Raw genomic sequence first — 16107 nt, forward strand, 5'->3', positions numbered from 1 at the left:
GCGATGCCTACTGCTGGTTGTGTTCAACGCGGTTAACGCGGTTCAACCACGACAGAAAAAATAAGAGATGTCGCACCAAATGCGCAAAAATAATAAAGCAAGTATTTGTGGTGCTTTTTGTGAACGTTTGCTACAATCGTATAAAGATACTGATTATATAATTAATATGCTCAACCTTTCTTTTTGGGGCCATATTGGCGAAACCCACAGCCGCATCAACATCGAAATCACCAGTGGCCTGCGCGCACGAAGCAACGTTGCGCACGAAGCGTGTATGCACGGTTTGTTTTGATCGTTTTTATGCATGTTTAGATGTCTGTTTTGACCTTCTAGTCGCGTTATCGAAACAGCGTTATGCGGCCTCGCAAGCGTTACCTAGACGCCACACCAAGTGTTGCTGACCTTCCAAGCACGACAAGGTGGAGATGTGGACAGGCGAAATTGAATCTGCTCCCAGTCCGTGCAGCCGATCAGTCACGGACTGCCAGTAACACAGCATCGCAGCCAACTGACCAGCACGAGGACAGCACAGTTAGCGAAATAACGCCATCCCTTGAAAATGGCACGAATGCAACGCCGTCGCAAACAAATGAACAGCAGCAGGAAGGGCCGACACACACCGCACCGCCGGATAATCCTGCTAAGGAGCCTGAAAATGCTAGAAATGCGTGTGACATACAGCAGCCCGACGACGACGTTGACCAACACGAAGAGGCAGAACTGAGCGCCCAGGATCTGCTGGCGCTTGCTGTAAACTTTGCAGTTGAGTTTGCATTGCCTTGGAAAGCAGTCGAAGCTCTACAGAGGCTATTGGCATATCTGCTTAAAAGGCAGGACCTGCCGGAAAGCAAATATTCTTTCAAGAAGAGCGCTGGCGTAAGTCTGGAAGACGCCAAATTTCATTTTTACTGCGATGGGTGCCAGACACTTGTTGCGGAGACGTCGGGCCGCCTAGCTGACCGGAACGGAGTCCGCGGAAGGTGCTCGATTTGTGGCGAGGGATATTGTGGCCGAAAAATGCTCATGGATGGAAATTTCTTCCTCAGCCTACCACTGGAGCGTCAGATCAAGTTGCTTCTTGCTGACAAACAAATATCTGAAGCGCTCCATGATCGGCTGGAAAATACAAGTATTAATGACGGAACTTGTGAGCAAATAGCGGACATCACAGATGGTCGAGCTTACAGGAAGGCTCGTCAGAAGATGTCGTCTAATGATTTGACCGTGACCCTTAACTCGGACGGTAGTCCTATTTTTAAGTCGTCCAAGTATAGCATCTGGCCCGTCCAGGTCTTGATAAATGAGCTTCCCGTAAATCTTCGTCAGAAAAATGTGCTGACAGCCATGCTCTGGTTTGGGCAGTCGCACCCAAACATGACTCTGCTTCTGAACAGTTTCGTGCAACAAATGGAGCCCTTGGGAGTTGTCGGTGTGACTTGGAAATATGGCACTGAGGACATTCAGTCAAGGGTACGTGTATACTGCATTTAGTCAATATATTTGCTATCGAAGCCACCAGTATGCTTTGTGGCCAGTCTCCTCCACTCTATTGGATAGTTCAGCAGCGTAACTTAATTAATAAAAGGTGCCTGCATGTTATAACATTTTTAGAGAAACTACACACATTTTCCTAATGAAAATAAGAATATTCTAACAATGTGACAGTTGACCACATTTAGTTTCGCTTCATGGTTACATGCATGGAGTATATGCTGCTTAAGGACTGAGAGTCACAGCCCATAAAACAGGCACGGCAGTGAACTGTCATTTTCCTTTGCGGCACGCATTATGTTCTACTATAAAGAAAAAGCTGAAAGTTTGTGTGTGTATACTTGGAACACCCTTGTTCACAAAAATGACAAATATGGCTGAAAACCATAATGAATTCATGTACGCCGCCCACTTCCAAGCTCACGGGATAGTAGCTATATTCTTTAGAAAAACTTTTTTGCTCCCAATTAGTTATTTCCTATGTATTCCAAAACTGTTTCCGCAACGCAAAAATTATGTACAGTGCCATTTAAAGACTAGAAGATTCCATAGCGTTAGAGAAGAAAAGATACAGTGCGGACAGCATTAGGCACGCTATAGAAATTCGCGACGTCCATCTCTGTTTTAAGGTTTTTAAAAGCAGTTCTGTTTTCTAGGTACGAAATGGCCCACCCATTTTGTCCAGTTGACATTTTAAATGTAGCCAACATCACATCCTTAGTGAAAACAATTCTATGCACTTCGAGAAAAATTGTGAAAAGTCGCATGCATGTCTTGCGACTTTTGGCATGGCGCAAAGGGATATACTTTGAACTGCTAGAATTAGCTTATCACTCATGAGCTGGATGCTAGCAAACAAAGGATATGTTTGAAAGCTTTATCAGTGCACTGGTGTAGCTGGCTTGATTGAGTCCCTTTCTGCCTGTGTCTCTCTCATGCAGATTCACTGCTTCAGCTGCTGTGCTGATGCCCCGGCGAGGGCAATAATGCAGAATATGCTGCAATTTAATGGGCACTTTGGCTGTGGGTGGTGCCTTCACCCAGGGACTGTCATTGATGGTAAGCACCTTTCTGAGTTTTCAGCCTCTGGAGAAAGTAATAATTGTGCAAATTAACTTTATAAAACCAGATATAAACTGCCGTTTTTACAGATAGTGGTGATTTTGCGAGCATAAGGAATTATCTGTTGGCTCTAAGAAAAAAAGGTTATTTGAAGTATGCAGTAAAATGCAGTCATTTAACATCATGAGTGGCAGTAACAAATTGCTCTGTGTGGAATTTTAGCATAATTTGGTTCTGTTTGAAAAGCTGGCATAAGCTGTGTCACTGGGATGGCATGAGTTTGTGCCCATAAAGCCACTCATGCTTCCACTATAACCAACCTGCCTGCTTCTTTTGGTTCTGTTTGAGAGTGCGAATTGCTAAGTCTGCTGTTCTCACTACTAGCATACAGCATTCTTTACTGGATGTAAAACAGAGTCACACATTGGCATGTTTGTGTTTGCGTAATGCAGCTGAGGTTTTTATTTGCCTGTCGTGCTTTAAAAAATATCTCAAGCTGTGACCACTTGCTTCTGTAGAAGTTGGGGCTCAGTACAAGCTGTAATGCTGCGAAATGTTTATAAAATGTGCAGCTAGTACTGTTACAGATATATATATATACATAAATGTTTTTTCGTTTCCATTTCACCAGCAAGAGAATCATTTTCCTTCCCATTAGGTTTGCACGGTTTTGTGACTTGCTGGCCTTAATTAATCACCTGCACTTTTTATTGCAAACAGGAACTCTGAGGTATACAGTTGATGACCCAGCACCAGAGAGAAGCACCGATCAGACTATTGAACAAATGAAGGAAGCAACAGCCAAAAGCAAAGTCATTCAAGGTGTAAAAGGACCCACAGCATTGATAAATCTATCTCACTTCGATGTAATCTGGGGGTTCACCCCAGATTACATGCATTGTGTTTTGCTAGGCGTAACACGGCAGCTTACTGATCTCTGGCTGTCAACTCCAAAACGACCATATTACGTTGGCTGTCCTGAAAAACTGGAAAAAATTGACAAGGATCTGTGCTCTGTCAAGCCACCTTTATGCCTTCACAGACGACAGCGCTCACTTTCCTTAAGGAAGTTTTGGAAAGCCACTGAATGGCAACAGTGGCTCCTTTTTTTCGCGCTACCATGCCTAGAAGGCATTTTGCCCGCAAAATACCTTAAGCATTTTGCATTGCTGGTTAATGGGATTTCCCTTTTAGTAAAAGATGTGGTGACAAAGGCTGACATTGCAGAAAGTGCCAACTGCTTAGTGAAATTCGTGGTGCAAATGCAATTTCTATATGGAGAACACAACATGACTTTCAATGTTCACCAGCTTCTTCACATGGCCAAGAGCACAACTGAGCAGGGGCCATTGTGGGCGCACTCGTGCTTTGCGTTCGAGTCAAACATTGGCCACTTGAAGGAGCTGGTCACTTCAGCTAAGGCTGTGCCACTTCAGATTGTCGAGAGAGTTTTGATGACCAGTTCTCTGAACAGTCTCAAGGCCCTTGCCAGCCCTCAGACACAGGAGTTTCTGAAAAATCGGCATGTCTCACACCGACAGTCTGTCGTTGTTCTTGGCAAGAAGAGGGAACTGCCACAGCCACTCTTTGAGTTTGTTCAGAGCCAGATTGGCCACATAATAGGCGGTCATGTTGTGGAGCACGACAGAGTCAGAGCATCTCGGTATGTGTTTCACAGCGAACAGTACAAAAGACCGAACAAGACTGATAGCACTGCTGCGATTTTCCAATCCAAAGTGGGCATAAAGATCCGCCATATCATTTCTTTTGAGGACATTTATCACCAGACTAGGGTTTTTGCAATAGCACGCAAATTCTCTACTACCTCAGCTTATCAGAGTGCACACATTTTGAAAGCTGAGGAGGTCCGACATGATTATCTTGTGGATGTCAGCCAGGGTCTTCACCCATGTATCTTCATGAAGGGCAGAAAAAAAACTTTTTTAATATCGCTAGCCTTTAAGGCTCTTCATAGGGGCCAGTGAGCATATCTTGCTTCATAATGACTTCAGGATGATGTTCAGCTATTTATTTTTATGCTTTAGTGTTTTAGTTGTTTGAAGCATCACATTTTTTGCTGTAAGTTTCAGTCAGTTCGTGAATTGTGGGATTTATTGTACCAATGCGACACATAGGCTTTGAGGTACGCCGTAGTTAAGGCATTCGGCTTAATTTAGACTGCCTGGGGGTTCAGTTACGTGCATCGATGTTGCATAGCACATAAGCATTTTTTTTTGGTATTTTGCCTCCATCACAACCCACCCGTGACTGGCATTCAACCAGCAGCATTGGGACCAGAAAGTGAATGCCAAAGCCACCATGGTGGGTCACTATGTATTTAAGGAGGGACAGTGTAACCAAGGATGGTGAAACTCATTTGGTCATTTCGAGGGCCCCCTGCAGACTGCCAAGCCTTAGTCGTGCTGGTACCTTGATTTTAAAATGCATTTTATATTCCTATTATGGGTGCCCTAAGCAATTATTGTTAACTGTTAAGCAAAATCAGTGTTGGAATACATTATATGGAGATTTATTGCCATGCTGCTCAAAGGTGATAGCCCTCAGTAAATAATTTCCTGTAGTTAACAGGTGGAGTGAGGCATATTTGCTAATCATAAATATGCAAAAGACAGTATTCATATTTCATCCCAGGCAATATGCAATTCCTCCAAACTTCAACTTATGAATGTGGGATCGCGCTATAAATTGTTCAGATCCTCTTAACACATGGAGAATTTTTAGAAAAAGTTGATCCCGAACATTCAAGTTGATAGTGCTATCAGAGCTTTCAGACTGCACAGTTGTCCTTGCAAATTTTTTTTCTTACTAGTGCCAATCAAGCTCATAGTCTATTCTGCACTGTTCTTGCCCTGTGTCAGTTGCTATTTCTGGGTGTGGGGAGTACCATAGATGCAAAAGAAACTGATCTCATTTATTAGAAACATAGAATACAGATTGAACACGGAGGCATTATTAACCCATTTCATGCGGTATCAGAAACTCTATATATATTAGCGCTGAGATATAAAAGGTTGCTTCACCCTAACCAGGATTCTTTTTGGAATTCTGCTGTCTTTAAGCATATGATTCCATGCGTAGTTATCAAATCCAGAGTTTTAGTGTATCCCCTTTTTTCCTAAAAAATATAAGCATCAAATGCTGCACCACAATACTCTCCGTCCCTGTTCAATAAGTTTCTCTTGGTTTGTTCCCTACGAAATATTCCTGACATTAATGAGATATTCATGTCGTTGTTTTTGTGGCTGTAACCTTGTGTCACTTGTATTTGAATTTGTTTGCCGGTCGCATTGCTTTCCTGGTGTACTTCAAACTGTGTAATAGTGATTTTTGCATTTGACAACCATGTTACTTGATTATGCTCTCCTATGCTGAGTAATATGAGCAAGATGTGGATTGTTAATGCCAAATGTTTTGATTTTACACTTCCCACACCAGTGACATGGTGGTTTCCATTTCTTTTACATGTGTCCCTTACACTGCACGCAGTGAAAATTGATTCCATGTTTTGGCTGGGCCTACCCTCATGATTTCTGGTAAAAATGAAATGCAACAGGGACATCCGTTTATTAATTTGTGCAATTTTTTCATGTCATTGTCGAAGTACAGGTGGCCGCACCTAGATGTGCGAAACATTGTTGCTGTATATATAGAGTTGAGATGATTTATTACTGCCTGTTACTGAATGCTGTCTTTTGCAGTGAATATGGTCTTTGTTTGCATGTATGCTATAAAGTCAAATTTTCACTAATGATAAAGTCTGCTGTATCAATTTTGAAATAAATCTTGGTTTACAGTTTTTCCTTTCAGATGTGAATTGTTGCATGTCCAGTGTGCATAATTTCTGCCTGCTTTTTGATGCTCTATTGCAAGATCTGAAAAAGTGTCTTTAAACACAGGTGATCAATAACAGGATTGAGGTAATAGTCAGGACAAACCACGTAAATGCAGTTATGCGGATTTGAGTTGGGGCCAGTTGGCCCCAACTGCAGGCTAGTTGGCCCCAACTGCAGGCTAGTTGGCCCCAACTGCAGGCTAGTTGGTCCCAGCTGCTGGCCAGTTGGTCCCAACTGCTGGCCAGTTGGCCCCAGCTGCTGGCCAGTTGGTCCCAACTGTTGGCCAGTTGGTCCCAGCTGCTGGCCAGTTGGTCCCAGCTGCTGGCCAGTTGGTCCCAGCTGGGACCAACTGATCCCAGCTGAAACCAGTTAGAACCAATTGAAACCAGCTAGATTTTTTTCATCTGGGCAAGCAGCAAAAGGCAATGAGGAGCAGTGCACAAGAGCCCGAGTTCTAGCAGGAGTTGACGGCGGAAGTAGGGAGGGTGGCCAGCATGAAGAAACCAGAAAGGCAGCGGCGTTGTTTTCGCTGTTTGGAAGCCCATTCAGGATGGCGTTGCAGATACAAAGATTCTGTGTGCTTCAGCTGCGGCGGAAAGGGACACTTATCAAAAGCATGCCGAAAAAAGCAAGCAAAAGTGGAATTGCAGCTGGATGATATGGAACATACAGTGAAGAGCGAGTACGACGAGTCGTTCAGTATCAGCCAAGGAAAAAGCGGGACGCCAAGGTACGTCATCGCTGTAGATATTGGGAACGAAAGCGTGCCTATAGAACTAGATTCTGGAGCTGCCTGGTCTATTATTAGTGTGAACAAATTTCAAAACCTGCAAGTGGCGAAACAGATCAAGCTTTAAGATTGCAACACGAAACTCGTTACCTGGACGAGGCAAGGTCTGGCAAGGTCTCGGCTATGTGACCGTTCGCGGTCAATCTTCAGTCCTCCCGTCTGTCTTCTCGCTGTGGTAGCCGCGGGAATGACGCCGATCTCGGTCTGTGGCTGTTGTGGGCCTGTTCCTGCTGCTGATCCCATCTGCTTCGTCTATTCGTTCTAGTTGTGGTTGCCGTTTCGAATGCTTCATTCCGCAGTTTCGCCTCCCATCGGCGTTTCTTTACGATGTAGGGAGTTCGGAAAACCACTTTACACTTGTAGTCTCCAGTAAAATGTCCCTTGCCACATAGTTTGCACTTTGGGTCGCACGCGTGGTCCGCTGGTGGATTCTCAAGTCCGCGTCCCCTCCACTTTGGGGGTCCGCTTGTACATACATCAGAACGGTGTCCAAGTTTGCCACACCGATCGATAGCAGACATCATATTTTTTCTTGTACAGGGTACACTTGTATGGGCAGCTACAGAAGTACACCCATATCGGGACCGCTTCACCTCTGAACACAATGATGATTGAGGTAGAGTTGCCCATCCGTCGAGCTCCATTTATCTCCGGGTTCCGAGGATCATCTAGATACCTCTCCAGTTCTTCGTCTTTAATGTCCTTCTCTATGCCGCGCACCACTCCTCTTCCGTTGCTGTCTAAGGGGGATGCATACGGTGTGAGCTGAATCTCTTCGGAACCTATTTGCATGTGGGTGACTCGAACCAACCTCAGCGCTCGATCTTCGTCCGGCGTGATGTACACAAAGATGTTCTGTCTGTCGTTGATAACGATGGAATCTTGTCCCTTCCCTTCTTCGGGTCCGATGCCAGCCGCTCTCCCGATCTCCTCCAACAACTGCCGCGGTGAGACCGTGCGGAGCACAAGTCCCCCTCACGGGCGAAAAATAACCTCGTATCCTGGTAGCCTTGGTTGGTTTGACGCCACCGAACGGAGCGCCTTTTTCAATACAATCTTCTTATATGCTGTTTGCTGGTCGACCTTCTGTTGCGTTCCTGCGTGATCAGGCTCCTCCGGCGTTCGGTAGGTCTCGCGGGCTTGTCGGCGTTTATGGCTGATTTTGGTTATCCAACCGATATGCACATCTTCTGCGGACGAAGTTTCCACCCCCTCAGCAACAACGTCCATTTTTCCTTCACTTGCCGGGCCTAGCGTCTCGCTTCCCAGTAAACCATAAAACGTACCATAGACATCAGCAAGACCCAGCAAACCACAAACCTCCCATAGATGTCCAGATTAAGTCTGAACGTCTATGTACCAAACCAAAATCTCTCAGACGTCTTATCTACTAACCTTTTTTCGTGGAAAAGCTGCAGACGTACCCACGACATCATATCTGCCTTAACCTAGACTTCTAGTAGATATTACTTGTCACGTCCTGGGTATGTAAGCGAGATATATAATTTAAGAATTCCATATTTTTCAATCGTTCGATATTTCGTGTTACCTTACTGCATTTAAAGTTTGAAATCGCTGTTGACTACAAATTGGAGGCATGACCAGCGCTGCCTGTGTTTTTGTGTTTTTTCGTGCTCGCTTCACGGCAACATTATCCTGCCTAGAAAGAAGAAAAATACGGGAAGTAGTAAAGACAAATCTGAATGCACACGCATCAGGTTTCTGACTCAACTGTACGCAGTTGGTTTGAAATGCCAGTCACTTTGGTCAGGATTCGCATTGTTATTTCATTACTATTCTTACATTCAATTTATACCTTGTGCTACAGCCTGCAAGCTATCTCAACCACACTGAAAAGTGAGGACACACTAAAAAACTTGTTTGTTATTTAGCAGCCAGGACTATATAATAACCATTTTTTCTGATTCAACTTATCCAACTATTTAAAATACAAGAATTGGTTCAGTTCAATTTTTGGGAGTTTTTTTTTTTTCAAAAATGTCTTAAATCTGCTAATCGCGCTAGCAATGATAACTATTGGAATGTTGAGCTGAGGAAAGCTTAGGCATTTGTGTTGCTGAATGTGTGACCTCATATTTCTTGAGAATAAACTTCTTGAGTCCCGCTTTTTATCATCATGTCAACACTGTAATCATGTCCACTGCCGGCCAAAAATTTCTCCGTTAACCCTGTGCCAGCGGCGGCCCCCTTATCCCAGCAAACTTCCGAACCTCATCGGCCCACCTGCCCTGATCCTCTCTGCTGTGCTTGCATTCTCTCTGAATCCAGCCCGTTAGCCTAATGATAATTGGTCATCTTGCCATCTTGCCTTCATGCTACATGCGCTGCCCATATGCCTGTTCTATGCTGCGGACAGGCGGCGGCGGGGAAAGTGCGGTGAATTGTCTAAGCCGCCATCGCGTTGTAGTTCGTATCGTATTTTATCAATAATAGCGCAAACTGCGCATGGCGATTGCAGCTGTGAAAAAAGTAATATGCTACAATTTAAAAATAATTAACTTATTTTTCATGCCACACCAAGCCTGCTACTAAGTACAAAAAGAGACGATACAAAATATGTGACAGTTTCGCACATCCGCACGAGGCTAGGCTCAGCCATGGCGGCAGTGGTAGAGCGCAGCGCGTGTGCGATTTCAATCGTGTTCCGTGGGAACATTGTGTTTGAAGAACCTCGACACAGAATTAATTATTCCCTTATTATTGCTGGCGAGATTGTTCAACCGTTCTTTCCTTGATGGAGCTGAAGGAAGACAGTTTGCTTGCTTTTACTACTCGGCGAAGTGGACCCGTCAGTACGAATTAGGACTACAAGTCGTTTTCACCGGTTGGGATCGTGACCTTTCTTGGCGCGTACTCAGTCTCAGTTTACTCATTGAAGTGTATTTTATGCTATTTTTGCGTTCGTAATGAAGAAATTCTAACGCATTTATCGGCACGTTATATTTTTACGCTCACTCGTTTGGCTGTTTTGCCAAACTCGCTGTGTATTGAAACAAAGGCTGGTGATGTATGCAACTGGCCTCTACTACCGAAATGTGGGCATGCGTTCGGATGGTGTGCCGAAGTGCGTGTGCAAGCACACTCCGTTCAGCACGACTGCCTTTTAGTGCTGCAAGGGCAACCTTTCACGCTTCATAGACTTGCGTCGGTAAAAGTGGCGTAAATTACTGGGTTTGTTTGTTGTGGTTGCTGTGCCATTCTCTTGTCACCTGTAAAAGTGAACAATTGTGCTTTCTTTTGCAGCAACTCTGGCCTATTGGGCTCGGCTGAAGAGTATTGATGCCACCGCAGCTGTTAACCTGACGATTATGCTCAACGAGAAGATTCAGTGAAAGCGCCGAGCGCAATAAAATACTGACGCACTAGGAAGTCATCTGCAGTGTTTTGGGCTCCCATGATGGCCATGCACTCGCTTACTCAACTGTATTTGAGCTAGCTGGAGTGCTTGGACGTCCCGACGACTCCATAGGGAAGTCTGTGGCTGGGCTGCAGTAGGTCTCCATTCCATCTGAAATTGTAACAGGTGTCAGCTGCATCTCGTATTGCAGCTGGTTCCAGTCTGGAAATGTGTCTCTTAAAACAGTAGGACTGGAACCAGTTAGAAATTTTCACCTGAATATTGATCTATGTATAGTCATATTCTCTTTATATAGACGTCTAGGCTACGTAGACTGGGCGTACTTACATGTTCACAAATATCTGATAAATGTAGAGCGTGATGTCTGCAGTACGTACCTACAACGTGAACTGGACCCCAATTTTCATGTTGTAGGTACGTAGATTTTTCGTAAACGGTACTAATATGGATGTCTAATGGAGGTGTCTAATGTCCAGCGTAAATATCTTGCTGATGTCTATGGTACGTTTTATGGTTTACTGGGGATATTTACGCTGGACATGGCCATCATGGGAGCCCAAAACACTGAAGATGGCTTCCTAGTGCGTCAGTATTTTATTGCACTCGGCGCTTTCACTGAATCTTCTTGTTGAGCATAATCGTCAGGTTAACAGCTGCGGTGGCATCAATACTCTTCTGCCGAGCCCAATAGGCCAGGGTTGCTGCCGGCCGCGGCGGCTAGAATTTCTTTGGAGGAGAAATTCTAGAGGCCCGTGTACTGTGCGATGTCAGTGCACGTTAAAGAACCCCAGGTGGTCGAAATTTCCGGAGCCCTCCACTACGGCGTCTCTCATAGCCTGAGTCGCTTTGGGACGTTAAACCCCATAAAATAAAACCAAACCTTTACTGCCTAAGCTCTACTGCATTACCAAAAAAAGGCCCAGAGTATAGTGCCTGTCCTGTCTAGTTGTGTTATGTTCACCTAAGCTTAACTTTATAATGCATTGGTTATGAGCAGGTGCGGAACATATAAATTTTACAGTTCAATAAACAGATTTGTTGATTGGTTCTCTGATGTGTGTTTCTTGTTTTACCTTTCGGATTGCTTTGCCCTAAGCGTCGTTTCGCTGGTCGCTGCCTGGGCCGTTCTGCTTGCTGAGGCAGCGGGTTGCCAGCATCTTCAATCGTGTCTGGTGGTTGTTGCTGTGGGACAGCAGCAGTATCACTGGGAGATACTGCTTCCTCCCCGTCATACATTGCCAGCAGCAGCTGCTCTGACGCAGATGACTCTTGTTGAACTTTTGGAAATTAAAGAAAAGCAAGTGTACGAGGTCTGTTAGAAAAGTATCCGACTTTATTTTTTTTGCGAACACCTGATGGATATGAAACAAGCGCGCTTGCACCAGCCGACGTTGAACCTTCGTGAGCATGTACGAATATTTTCCGGCCTGCCGATAGCGTCAGTCGCTGGGACGCAGCGTTTGAGTGAGGCAGTGCGCAGTGCTCTCGTCGGTTTTTTATTACAAGGAAAATGGCGGAGCGACAGGAGCAGCGCTACTGCATCAAATTTTGCCAGAAACGGGTTGACAACAGAGTGGAAACTGTTCGGAATATTCAGTGCGGCTTTCGGTGAAGATGCTATGAGCAGCACACAAATTAAAAAATGGCACAATTGGTTTAAAGATGGCCGCACATCGGCGGAGAGCAAGCCACGCTCCAGTCGGCCATCAACATGCCGAAATGACCAGGTCATTGCCGAAGTGAATGCTGTGTTGATGCAGGACCATCGTGTGACTATCCGAGAAACTGCGGAAGAAGTGGACATCAGCAATTTTTCTGCACATTCCATTATTCCCGAAGATTTGGCCATGGAGAGAGTTGCGGCGAAATTCGTGCCGAAGCTGCTCACGGCGGAGCAAAAGCAGCTGCGTGTTGAAGTCTCGCAGGACATGCTAGATTCCACAAACAGTGACCCCGACTTCATAAACACCATAATCACTGGTGACGAGTCTTGAGTGTACGGGTACAACCCGGAAACCAAATCCCAGTCGTCCCTGGTGGAAGCATTTCATGTCACCGAGACAAAACAAGACCCGCCAAGTGCGCAGCAAAGTTAAAGTGATGCTGACAGCTTTCTTTGACTCCCTCTGTGTGGCACACCACGAGTACGCACCCTACAGGGTCAAACAATGACCAAAGAGTACTACAGGGACGTCCTCCGTCGCCTACGTGGTGCTGTGCGGCGCAAGAGACCGGAGTTGAGGTCAACAGGACATTGGCGCATCCATCACGAAAATAGTCCAGCACATTCCTCGCACTTGATTCAGACTTTTTTGGCGAAAAACAAGACTACTGTAGTTCAACAGACTCCTTAAAATTGCCGTTGAAATTGCCTGCAATGCTTTTTGTATGTGCAAACTGCTCCTATGTGGAGACGTTGAAACTAATCCCGGTCCGGATACTAGTGAAATGCTGAAAGAATTACTTAAAGGGCAAAAAGGCCTAGCCACTGAAGTAACTGCTTTGAGAGAGCAACAGAGCAATATGGAAAAACTCATGAATGATATGAGACTAAGGTTTACAGCCTTGGAGAAGCGGATAAACAGGATTGACACTCTAGAACAAACAATATATGAACTCCAGGCGAAAATAACTGATTTAGAAGACAGGAGCCGCCGCTCAAACCTTATTGTTTTTGGAGTAAAAGAGGAACCCGGGGAATCTGAGGCTGACTTGAAAAAGAAGGTTCTAACTGAAGTTTTTGCAGAAAAGCTTAATGTATCTTGCAGTTCTGTGGGCAGAATACACAGGCTGGGCAAAAAGGCAACAAACCGCCCTGTAATTGTGTTCTTCCAGGACTATAACGAAAAGCAAGAACTCTTTAAAAACTGCTCGAAACTAAAAGGCAGTAATGTTTCAATACAGAACGATTATTCACGAAACACACTTAGGAAGCGTAAATTACTGTGGGACAGCGCGAAAACAGAAAGGGATGAAGGAAAAAAAGTTACCTTGATAAATGACAAGCTGCGAATCGAAAAAATGCTTTACACCTGGGATGACAGCGATAACAGCAGAGTTCAACTCGCTGATAAAAACAGTTATCAAAGCAGAGACTGACATTCTCAACCTCGTGTTAAGGAATTTCGCTTACTTAATATCAATGCACGTAGTATTGTAAATAAATCGGAGGCTTTGGAGGCTATCTTGTTGATTCACAATCCACACGCCGTAGTTATAACTGAGACTTGGCTGAGAGATGATATTGATGATGAAACTGTTTTCCCCCGCTCTTATCAAGTTTTTCGCCGTGATAGAGCAACACGTGGAGGGGGAGTAGCAGTCCTGGTGAATCAAAACACAGAGGCACACTCGTTGCAGCAAATAGCTAACCATGAAAGTGTGACTTTAAAACTGTCGTACGGGGGTAGATCGTTTGTGCTTTTTGCTGTATACAGACCACCTGATTCACCACCTCAATATTTATGTGATCTGGCCGATCACATGTCTAAATTTCGCCGTGATAAAATATACGTTGTCGGTGATTTTAATCTCCCAAATATTGACTGGAATAGTCCCTTCCCTAGTACAAACAATGACATAAATGCCTCATACATGTGTGATATTATGCTGACTCATAATTTGCAACAGGGAGTTAAGCACCCAACGCGCATACACGGTGAAGCTGCATCTATTCTCGACCTCGTCTTTCTCAGCCAAGAAACAGAACGTTTTACTGTTTCAGTTGAAACTGGGTTATCTGATCACTGCATGGTGGTTTTTACTTGTCCCATTCAACAATATGTCGACAGTGAACCTGCAAAAATTATTTCCGTGAAAAACTTCTCCAGAGCTAATGATGAAAGTGTGTTAGACTACTTCAGCTTACACCTTGACATGTTTCGAGGAACTAATGTTGAAGAACTCTGGAATAAATTTAAAGAAATCTGTACGTACTGCATTGATAACTACATTCCTAATAGAACAAAGAAAACGTGTAAAAAAACTCCTTGGATCACGCGAGAAATAATACATTTGAAAAGAAAAATCAAACGTCTGAAGCGTGGGGGTGCCTGTCGAAATATAGTTAAAATACATCAGGCTAACTTCACAAGCGCTTTGCGCCAGGCTAAACAAAATTACTTTCAGCATAGCCTGCCAAATTTTCTTCGTGACTCACCAGATAAGTTCTGGAAATTTTTATCGAAAAAGAAAAAAGCAATTACGCGCATTTCATGTCAAGGTGTGCAGCTTGCTGATAAATCGCAAATCTCTGAGGCATTCAATAAGTATTTTCAGAGTGTGTTTTCCCATCATAGTTTATTTGTTCAACCCAGTACCATGTCTCCCAACTCGACCCCCGACATTGTTTCTTCATCTGGCGTATTCTCCATGCTACTTAACCTCAAACCTAAAGCGTCCGCTGGACCTGACGGGATACCAAATATTTTTTTGCGCCGTTATGCAGAAGCCATCACAGAGTTCCTGGTTGTTATTTTCCGCAAATCATTTGAAACAGGAAACATTCCTTCCGACTGGAGGAAAGCGCGGATTGTGCCCGTGCTGAAAAAGGGTGATCCTGCCTTGATTGCTAATTATCGTCCCATATCAATAACTTCCACATGTTGGAAACTTGCTGAGCATATCATAGCTAACTACATTACTACATTTCTAAACGATAACAAGGTACTTACCTCCCATCAGCACGGGTTTCGAAAAGGCTTTTCCACTGTCACTCAGCTAACTTCTGTCATTCATGCTTTTGCAAGTGTACTAAATAGCGCTGGTCAAATGGATGTTATATTTTTAGACTTCAGCAAAGCCTTTGATGTTATTTCTCATGCCAAACTAATTTACAAACTTGAACTTATTGGTCTCCCTAATTTCATAATTCGTTGGATTTCCTCATACCTTTCTCACCGCACACAATTTGTTTGTATTGATGATTGCTATTCAAACCACCTGCCGGTCACTTCAGGCGTCCCACAGGGAAGCGTCCTCGGACCTCTCCTCTTTTTAATATATATCAATGACATTATTAACGTTATAACTACCCCTGTTGAAATTAGATTATTTGCAGATGACTGCGTTTTATTTCACCAAATTACTTGCCAAGATGATCAAGTTTTACTAAACTCCAATCTTCAGAACATACATACATGGTGTAATAAATGGGACATGAAGCTAAATTTAGAGAAAACAGTATACATGACGATAACTAACAAAAAGGCTTCCTTCTCATTTCCTTACAATATTTCATCTCACCTTCTGACCGAAGTGAGCGAGTACAAGTATCTAGGAGTTACAATAACAAAAAACCTTAGCTGGAATAAACATGTATCAAACGTATGCTCCTCAGCATTTCGTAAACTCTGCTTTCTTAGACATAAACTAAAACTTGCCCCACCTGAACTTAAAAAATTAACCTACTTTTCGATAATAAGACCATCACTAGAATATGCGTGCACCGTCTGGGATCCCTACACTAAACGTAACATCGAGGCACTTGAAATGATTCAACGCAAAGCCGTCCGTTTTATTTTTTCTAAGTA

The 16107-nt window shown here is 44.1% G+C and overlaps 1 protein-coding gene across 1 annotated transcript; it reads left to right on the plus strand.

Annotated features, from left to right (window-relative positions):
- The first annotated feature begins 354 nt into the window (after positions 1-354).
- On the plus strand, positions 355-5057 carry LOC149327482 (uncharacterized). Its single transcript, XM_089564893.1, has 3 exons — positions 355-1470; positions 2433-2550; positions 3274-5057. The coding sequence occupies exons 1-3, from the start codon at positions 355-357 to the stop codon at positions 4536-4538; spliced, it is 2499 nt and encodes an 832-aa protein (XP_089421019.1). The 3' UTR covers positions 4539-5057.
- Positions 5058-16107: the final 11050 nt, after the last annotated feature.

This window comes from Amblyomma mixtum, chromosome 10 (genome assembly GCF_055824585.1).
Source record: "Amblyomma mixtum isolate Tamu chromosome 10, ASM5582458v1, whole genome shotgun sequence".
Lineage (NCBI taxonomy): Eukaryota > Metazoa > Arthropoda > Arachnida > Ixodida > Ixodidae > Amblyomma > Amblyomma mixtum.